The sequence below is a fragment of the Diadema antillarum genome, unplaced genomic scaffold (genome assembly GCF_040938485.1).
Source record: "Diadema antillarum isolate AM-2024a unplaced genomic scaffold, OU_Dant_1.0 seq00001328_RagTag, whole genome shotgun sequence".
NCBI lineage: Eukaryota > Metazoa > Echinodermata > Echinoidea > Diadematoida > Diadematidae > Diadema > Diadema antillarum.
Genome location: NW_027272098.1, coordinates 58,173 through 68,867, shown reverse-complemented (window position 1 = coordinate 68,867; position 10,695 = coordinate 58,173). Strand labels below are relative to the sequence as shown.

General features: G+C 37.2%; 1 protein-coding gene across 1 annotated transcript; it reads left to right on the top strand.

Annotated features, from left to right (window-relative positions):
- Positions 1-407: 407 nt before the first annotated feature.
- LOC139708348 (THUMP domain-containing protein 1-like) lies at positions 408-4,167 on the top strand. Its single transcript, XM_071620305.1, has 5 exons — positions 408-522; positions 1,124-1,256; positions 1,869-2,005; positions 2,488-2,715; positions 3,216-4,167. Exons 1-5 carry the CDS (start codon positions 418-420, stop codon positions 3,780-3,782), a joined length of 1,170 nt encoding a protein of 389 aa, XP_071476406.1. The 5' UTR covers positions 408-417; the 3' UTR covers positions 3,783-4,167.
- Positions 4,168-10,695: the final 6,528 nt, after the last annotated feature.

Genomic DNA, 10,695 nt, shown 5'->3' with positions numbered 1-10,695 from the left:
ATGATAACTTGTATCACAGAAAAGGCAAAATATTATACAATCAACATCTCGACTTAGCTAGAATTTAAAATGTCCCGAGATCATATAATTTTCAAAGTGAAAATGAATGAATGAATTTAGACTCTACTTATTTAACTCCTGCTAGATTGCCCTGTGACATGTTTTTCTTGTTGTTGTTGTTGTTGTTGTTTTGTTCTCCTTTAAATGCAGAATATGTGACTGTAATTGCACTTTGTTACTATTAGGTGAATTAGGTTTAGTCTGTTACGTCTTGCATGAACTGCTGTGCTACATTACAAACATTGTTTTCACCCATTTCTATCACTTCCAATATTTCATTTTCCTCCTGTGTAGGTTCAGATTAAACACTCAGTATTTGCCAACAACACCGGTTCTCCAGCCCAGCAGGTACACACAATGGACAAAGGCAAATCATGGGGGAAGAAGAAAAATAAGTCCTACTACCGAAAGTGTGGTAAAAATATCTCCAAGAAAGATAACCTGCTTCAAGTCGGTATGACGGTAAGCCATTAAAATCCACACATTCTCTGGCACATACTATGAGTTCACAAGTGACAGGATTTTGATCTCAGTCTCACAGAGTTCTATTGTAACAAGAGGATGGTGGGAGTAGTCATGCTAATAGTTATGATGAAAGTGTTGATGGTGCACACATTTTAAGATGGAATATTCAGGAGTTTGAGTTCAGGATTGGGACATCATTAGTAGAGGTTTTTTTTTTTTTTTTTCTTTTCTGAGATTGGACATTTGACTTAACAAATAAGAAAGTGTTTGAACAGTATAAATAATACTGGTATGTCTTCTGCCCTCAGTATTTAGCAAGTCCAAGTTATTATCAAGTCAAAGTAATCAACTTCAGCTTATGGACCCCTTTTTCTTTAATCACAACCAGTGATATGAGACTTTTTATACTTGATTTTTTTTTTCATCTGTCACAATCGGCTGCAACAATGACCATGTCTGTTACAATTGGCATTTGTGCAAAACATCATCATGCATGCACCTAGTATTTGATTTTGAGCTGTGCATCTGCATATATGTGTATGTGTTTACTTTGCTATTATTTTATTCGGTGTTTTGATTTATGTCAATCTTTCTTCAGGGAGTTCTCATCACTTGCTCTGGATTTGAGGCCAAATGTGTCAAAGAGTCATACAATCTTCTCAATGAATATGCAGATCGGCTGTATGGACCTGAAAAGGCAACTGAAGAAGAAGAGGCTAACCAGAGTTGTGGTAAATCGTGATCAATTTTACATCGACCTACCTTGCAACTCTTCAGATGAGTGTGCACAGACTTATACTGAACATGCCACAAGTTTTGATGAGCACAAATTCAACCCTTGACCGTGTCTGTGAAAGGAATGCGCACTGAATCATAGTTTTGCTGAAAATATCCTCTGTTTTCATGGGAAAAGTTTAGGCAGTGACAGTCAGTGGGATCAGCATGCATTGCATACTGATCAATTAGGCTGTAATTTACGACATCAGTGTGCTACCAGTTTTGTTACAAATTTGATTGTAGTTTCATCTTGATAAGATACCTTGAATTATCAGCATGCATATTTTCATTACCATGTATTTTTTATGGGCTAACATCTCTTGATTTCACAATGATGTCACAATATCATCTACCGACAAGATTGAGAAATGTAGAACATTGAGAACATTAAGCAGCATAATATACATTAAGTCACTGTACTCTGTCAGAACAAAACAACAACAACAAAAATCATCTTAAAGCATGCAGTGGCGCTATAGGTAATGAAATCTGCAGGAAAACTGAAAGCAAATTGATTTTTATCTTTATTTATTTATTTGTTTATTTATTTATTTATTTTCATGTAGAAGAAGACAGTGATGAAGACATAGCAGAGTCCTTGAGGAAAGAAGTGAGTGAACTCAACCAGCAGTACGGCAAGAAGGACAGACGTTTCAAGTCTATTCGCACTGGAGCCAAGAATGTGATTTTTATTCAGACAAAGGTCGGTATTTGTATGACTTGCAAGATATTCACACTAATTGTCTAATTCAAGTTTGTTCAGAAAGCAAAATTATGTCTTGAGCCAAAGGTATTCTACTTTGATATAATAACGTCTAATACTATCAGGTGACAAGGTAGAAATTGCAAAGTAAGAAGAGAGAATTGAATAACCTCCACATGACCACTTGAAAAAGCTGTGTGATAATCTTTTATTGATTACACTAAACTTTAGAACTGCTATCTTTGCTAAAAATAAGTTGCAAGAACAGCTCTCTGCATTCAAAAGAAATGGATTTCACAATCTTTGTAAAGTTGTATGGCACTGAAGATTCGTTTTAAGTACATGTAGTTTTATGAGTCAAAAAATATAAAAAGCAACAACATAGGGCCTAGTTAAATGCCCTTGCACAGACAGTGGGCAGAGAATCGGTGGAGACAAAATGTTCTCATACGAGCGGATGGTATATATTGGCACACGAACAGGGCATAGATCCACATGAAGTGGTGTACAGTCTGCTGGCAGACCTAGAGAAGAGCAAGACCCACAAGGCGCGGCAGATCCAGCGCATGCTTCCCGTCTCCCACACCTGCAGGCCGTTTGAGGAGAAGATCGAGGCTACAGCAAAAGACATGCTCTATCCCTTCTTCCACGGCCCCGATGCAAAGGACTCCACCTTCTGCGTGATGGTCAAGTCAAGGAACAACAATAGTGTAAGTTGAAACTTTTGTTTCCCGTGGATAAGATGTCACTTCTTTAATAGTTACTACCTTACTGAGGAATGTAACCCTTCTAATATGAAATCAAAGTATCTTAACCCGTTGAAGACTAGTCCCGAGTACGCTTGGGCAGATGTCTATGGGAAATGTGTGTTATGATAAAATCAGCTCATCCTCAGTGCGTTAGAAAGGCAGCTAAGAACAACAGTGTAAACAAATGTGTATTTGTTTTCATATTGTAACATGGACCAATTAAGGTAGACTTTTTTTGATACCTCCAGATAGAAACGCCTTCTAGACTTATTTTGAATTGAAATTATCAGATGAAGAAGAATTTACAGAAGTTTCGTAATGTCTCCAAATGAAAGGCATCAGACATCTCAGTGTAAAACTGCAAATGATTTGTGTGTCATGCTGATTTCATCATAGCTTTGAAGAAGAGTTAGATACTAATTTGCTGAGGTCAATTTTACTGCACAATCTGACCTCAATAGCTGTCGAGGAATAATGTCATCCGTGTGCTGGCATCCATGGCGATGGAGGGAAGCCTGCACCAGCACAAAGTCAACTTTGACAACCCGGACCTCACCATCATGGTCGACGTCGTCGGCAAGGTCTGCTGCCTCTCTGTGCTGCGAGACTACCAGCGATTCAAGAAGTTCAACCTCTACCTCATCGCCAAGGGAACAGAGGAGTCGGCAGCAAATGGGAAGAGGAAGAGGGAGGATGAGAATGTACTGGAAGAAGACGAGGAAGGGAAGAGCGGTGTGGATGAAGAAATGAGCAAGAGGTTACGAGCAGAGGAACCGGAGGAAAAGGGCATGTCTCCCGTTGGACCTCCTGCAGAACCATTACCGGTGTCAAGCACTCCGCCCACGGCACCCCCTGAAGCAGTATCTTCCGCTCAGTCACACCCATCAGATGAGACATCGTGCCCAACAAACAGTAGTGAGCCACCTGTGGACTCCACCCCCATATTAGCCCCTGAGGCAGATGCCTCCTCCGAGCCAAGATCAGAACCATCAAATCAAAATGATGCAGTAATAGGAGAAAGGGACTGACGCAGTGACAGAATAAGGAAATAATCAGACCATGGATGATGAAGATCACGAGCGAGTTTTGTCTCAAAAGGCAAAGCAAACTTTTGTGGACAAAAGGAAGAACAAATAGTAAACTGTTTCCCCAAGCTGCCTTCAGACAGAAATTGAAATCACGACTATATCTCCATCTTGTTGAATTCTGAAGTGAAAAGATATTTCTTGGTATGTACAGACATGAGTATGTTTATCCTACAAGGTGCTCCCATCACAGCGACATGTTTATAAGGAAATTTTGTTACAACACTGTTAAAATTCAGCATCTATATTTATCCTCACTAATACTATGATGCAAAATTCCCTTCAGTCATGACGAAATTTCGACATAACAAAAGAAAAAACTATTGGTCGTGAGGACTTCGTTATAACAAGAGTTCACCTGTACTGGTTCAGTGAAATTGGAAATGTGACATAGTGCTGAAATATTATTTTTTCATGAAAATCATCAATGTACACTCAACATATTTTCTAGGTCGTTTGGAGTTCTGTTAGACAGGAAGGGATAGCCTATGAAGCTTTGGAACAATTCCCTCAAAATAAACATGCATTGTCATTAGGCGATGCATTCCAGTGTTGGTTTATGTCAATTGTGCTTTGTGTCTGCTGCAACAACCATGACACAGGATTGAAACATTTTCTTTTTCCTTAAGTCAAAAGGCTTGAGCATAGCTGAAAGCTCTAATAAGTTATTGAAAGTGCGCTACAATATTGTGAGTACAGTGCTTATCAGGGAAAGGTAATTGACCTTTTGACCTTTGCCCTTACCAGACTTCATCCATGATCAAACATGACCACCATCTTTTCTATAGGTGATGTACCTGTAGTGTGAGTTTTGTGGTCATAGCTCAAAGCTGTGGAATGATATTGAGGGTACACTGCAATACTGTATGACGCTAATCAGGGAAAGTTCATTGACCTTTTTGACATTGTTAGCAATTTTAGGTTATGTTCCTGTGGTGGGGTAAAAAGTCATATCTCAAAGCTCACCAAATGTTTGACGATGCTGCCATTGTAGCTGCGAACCACAGAATACATGTACATTCTTTGTAGTGATGCCTATGTCCGGCTTCCACAAGAAGTGAAATTTTGGAGAAATCTCTTTATTTTCTTTTTGTACTATTGTTAACCTACTGTGATATTATGGACTGTTGTAACCTCTTATCAAGCCATGCTGCCACATGGATTTAGCCAAAACTTTGAAAATTAATTATATTTCAGTGGATTGTCCGACTTCCTGAAACTTCCCTCCTTTGTTCTTGTGAGAATTTTGCATTCGCTGAATCCCCTATGTATTTGGAGTAAATTCTATGGAAATTCTCCATGTTTGTGATGGATGGTATGAATGCTTTGTTTAATCACACTCAACACACACACACACATACACACACAGGCACATTGACAAGCAAATTTTACAAAACTTCTTTCAGTACATAATACTGACAAAAATCACAATTTCTTCCATTTCTTCACTCTTTATTGCAGTAATCCTCACTAGGTAGCACACCACTATTCCAAGTTATCTACTTTTACTTTTAATATTTACAACACATTTGCACCTTCTTAAATCACAATAACCAGTACTGACATCAACATTCCTGACATATCCAATACTAATTGACAACATTCAGAGTAATTCTTGAATTCACCTTTTATCTTGACGTGAAAGTCATGTTAAAGTGCATTTTTAAATGGCATAACCACTTCCAACAAAATAATAATGCTTTTTTTTTCTGAAAATTTGATCATGCTGGGATTTGGAGTCAAATGCTGTCAGGACGTGGATTCAAACGTATGTGTTCTGTCAGCTGCCACGTAATGGACATTGTATTATAAAGCACTGTGTGTGGAAGAAGTACAAGTGATTTGTAAATATACTGATGAAGGTGTCATAAAGATGAATGTTACCCACTGCACATACAGATAGAAACATTTTCTTCCTAACAATATTTGAGAAAAGACAGGACATCGTTATCATGGTACAGAACACTGATCATCAGCATCAAATGATTTATGAGGTTCATCACAAGTCACATTCTGTAGCTGTCAAAGACACTGACTGAATTTAGACACACCTGTGGGTGTGCTAACAAAATCCTTGACCTAGGTCACATTTGCAAGGTAATTACTAAAGAGATGAAAATGATATTGTGCATGGACTTTGACAAGATATCTTCATGAGACAGTGGGAAACAATCTGCTCCACCAGAAACTTTTTAGACATAAACCCAGACGTCCACATGCTTAGAACTTTCACAATACTACAAATTATTTTCTATATAGTGGAGGAATAAAATGGCATGTCTGAATGAAATCTGTATAGCACAACATGCACATTCAGTTTTCATTTCCCATAAGACAATGGCTTATTGACAGCTAACATTGTTAGCAACACAGAATCACTGTTTAGATTATTTCCTTTACACCCCTCCTCATTTTCAAAGAAGACATTGAAAGTATGTCATGAATCAATGGACAAACCTATTATGCCATCAGCCAGACAGCACTTATGACCACTCTTTTATATATTTTTGAAATATTTTATTGCCACTCTGAGCAGATGAACCATAAATAACATAAGAACACATATATAAATATAAAAGTTGCAAGTCTGGTGTGAATGACCATGATGAAAGAATTATTATTTGAAAGTTGATGGGTGTGAGAATGGACACATATTATTATTATTATTATTATTATTTAACTTTTTAAATCTGCCTTCTGTAAATGGACGTTAAAATGCACAGAAAGCCGTATTGTTTATAGCATTAAAAAAAAACCCCACATCTACCGGTAATCACCCCAAGTATCATACACTACACAGCATCACATCAGCTTATCCAGTATCCACATGTTTATGAAATACCTCCACAAAGTATGACATTCAGAGATAAAAAATGTGCATGCATGTCATATCCATCAAAATCGGTACAAATTAGAACTGTAATCCACAGAAACAAATTTTCTCTGGCTTAAAAGAGGTACTGTGTACAACATATATTTAGCAAGTGTAACTTTTTGATTATCGGACTTGCCAACAATGTCGTGATGGTTAAAACTTGTGATCATGGAGTACAGTAATGTACAGAGACATGTACATGTGCACGTCACATTCATGTTGATACAGTATTAGAGATCATTATTTCACTTGTCATAAAATTTGCAAATGGCATCTGACTCGCTTCACTGGCGAAAATAATAATGTCACGAAATATATGGTGTATACAGTAATGTACAATGGCCCGGCCAGACTGATGTAGAGTGCACTCCCCTTACAACGAACACGGTAATAACGAAATTCCGGTTACAACGAAGTAAAAATTCAGGCTGCAACGTTATCCACTCTTTGTTGTTGTTGTTGTTTTGTTTTTTTTTGTTCGGTTATAACAAAATTTTGATATAACGAAAGAAAACTGACAGTCCAGAGGACTTTGTTATAATGGGAGTCCACTGTAGTATCCTAGCAGGACATACAGTACTGTTTACTTCCTCTCTCATATTGCCACATACCAAACAACTGTTCTGGACACCACCTAATCTATGGCAAAATAAGAACTCCAGCACACTGCAAAGACTTACTGAGGTATCAACAACAAAAACAACATAGGAACATAGCCATTCCTATTGGTTAAGACATTAAAAAATATGCTCTACTCAGCATAATTGACACACACTCCACTAGCAACAAGATAGCTGTGGACACAGCCTTATCTAAGATAGCTGTGGACACAGCCTTATCTAAGATAGCTGTGGACACAGCCTTATCTATATTGCGAAGTAAAGAAATCCAGCACACTGCAGAGTTTTTGTGGTAACAACCAAAAAGAACATAAACTTTCCTATTGCTGACAGCTGACTGCTCTACTAAGCATTCAATGTATCTGTCACACACTCCACTATCAAAAAGGCAACCAATTTAATCACACACCTGTAAAGCACTGAAAGCGAAGAGCTAAGACCTTCACACTGCAATTCAAACTTACTATAAACATGATCACTACGGAACGAGAATAATCTACACCATTTTCGCTCGGCTACATAGTCAACAAGTTTGACAAGTGTGTAACTACTAGTATTAGTCCTACACCTCAGAATTTGGATGTCTGCATCTGAAAACCCGATTTGGGCCCTTAGAAAGAAATCTGCAACAAGCTCAAAATGAGATCATAATACAAGGTATGTAAAATATTCTATTCATGACCATCATCTTACTCCAAGCGTTATACAGTAATGCCCATAGCTGAACCATCACCAAGTTGCTGTAATACAGTCTGAATATCCTGTAGCTGGAAAAAAAAAATCAAATGAGGGGATTTTCATAAAGAATATAAAATGACTGGTCTGTTCAAAAGTACCTTCCAACAAAGTTCCACTCTTCATTATTTTGTGCCCAAATTCACAGTCTAGGAACACCCTGAAACTTAAACAAGCCGAGTTTTACTGAAACATGTTGCTGTGGTGTTTCTAACCAGCCCATTGAGTTTGAATTCCAATTCCATGGCATATTTGACTGCATTCACACTTGACAGCCAATTTTCTCAAAAAGCTATGATTACCTTGTGGCTGGCTTTCATGCCATTTCTGTGATGAGTTTTTTAAAAATAAGTTATACATAAATAATCAATATATCTTTGGATAGCTTGCAGTCGGGAGAATACATGTAATTTCAAGATGCCAAAATCAACAATTATAACATATTAGTGGTATAATCAGGTGCATGGTGGCTGGTCAAACATTTTCTTCCTGTTTGTAAACTGGAAGACACCTATTAAAGTTTCTACAATACAGAATAAGCAAGATATCCTTCCGCACCCTTCTCTACACGGCCTGGTGAAGTTTCAACATTTTTCATCAGCTAAGACCCAGAAGGACGTAAACATTGTCAAAACGATGTCAACACTTCACAGACTAAATGGAGTTACACCATCCTGGCTCTCAGCAGACAATAGTACTTGCACTCCAGTTCTTGTTTTGAGTAGATTTGTTGGAAATTTTGTTGTTCTCTTTTTTTTTTATCAGTGGCCTATTACCTGCTAAAACAATGACCAATTCATATAGTCTTATTCAAAACTATTTATGGTAGTCCTATATTCAGCCACATGTGCTTTAAAACAACAATGTAGGTATATTTTTGTTTTCAATCCTTGCAGCAAGTACTGTATATCGGTTTACAAGCGAGTATAACATACACAACGCACATAATTTCAACTTGTTGATACGTATTGGAGGGATTTTGCATAGTACCACAGTGTTGACAGCTCAGTGGTGGGTAGATATTATTTATCTGCCAATAAAAAAAATCCCTGCACTTGTATCACTACACAATGTTTGTCTGAGAAGTTACATTCTGCACCTCAAAGTAACATCCCGAAATACCCGATGAAGTCATATAGGCCTACTCAAAAAGTACCTTTAGGAGTGTAACAGACCTCTAAACCTTTTTAAAATTGCAAAGAAGAGTAACATTTGTACAAATGAATCTTATAAGATATATTTCTGTGTACTGGACAGTTGTGCCAAAATAACAGTCATACTATGCATTCTTATAAAACGAGATAAAAATAAAATATTTGTACATTATCACATCTCAAATGCTGACAATCAAAGAGGAAAATTATCGGCCTCAGGTTATCGTGGATATTAATCTGTGGCCGAACATCAAAACTGCAGCTGCCCAGAAAGCTTTCACTGTAGTATATCATAAATGCCAAGCGATGCAGATTATTGCATGTAACCCATGATAAACTAAGGATAATCATTTCCTCATTAGCTGGAGCACAACAGAATCCACTGGTTCCGGTGCTATTCATATAAATATACACTTTGTGCTCTGCAAACAACATTCTATATAAAAAAAATAAAAACAAAAAAACAAAAAACAAAACAAAACATAAACAAAACCACAAAACAAGTTGCATTTTTCTGCAATTGTGGCCACATAGAGCACACCCAACTTAAATACCTTGCTCTTCATTTTTTTTTCAGTTTATGTTAAATGTATTGAAATCTGAAAAAAAAACTAACATTACTCTAATCCATAAAAATATCATTCATACAACTCTGATAGAAGTAGGGTCTATCCATCAGCTATTAAATACTAGTACCATATAAGAATACTTGTCTATCCATTGCAAAACTATCCATCTATGTTAGAATGGCACAGTTATCATACTCTCATTAATACCTCCAACACTTTGCACATGAAAATGGTAAAGAAAAAATAGTACTGCAAAAGACATGGCAAAGTGTTTCAACACCTCATTATCAATTACGCAATATTGCAAAGGCCAATACTTCACACATTATCGTGCTAATGCAGTGCACAAGATGGAAATCTAGTTCACAGCACTGTCTTGACCAAGCAGACTACACTATGAAATTGGCAACATATACCTGTATGGGATCTTGTGCATCAAGTTACATACCTCAATACCAATGGTACCAATTTTTGATTTGGTACTGCTCTAATGCACAAGCTATCCACTAGTATGTATAACCTGCAATGTTGTACACAACATCCTTTGGAAGGCCAATCTTGCACCAAAAGCTCAACTAGACATGATAAAAAAAAGCTAGTCTAATGGCAAGAGGGACTAATTAAGAGCTTGAAAATAAGAAGTGTACTTAAGTTGGGTATGCTACTATGGCTGTTTTTAAAAACAAAGTCATATATTGAAGTGGACATACCACTTCAAAGCCGATCACCAAAGTCAATTGCATCTCTTCAAAATCTTGCCTGGGTCTTTGCAGGGAGCTGGTTCAGCCACTTTAATATGGTGCAGAAAAATCTAAGTGGACATAAAGGTTTTCCAAGAAAGTCTGCAGAACATGTGTGATCTTACCATCAATGCTGCAACCTTTTTTTAATACAAATTTAATT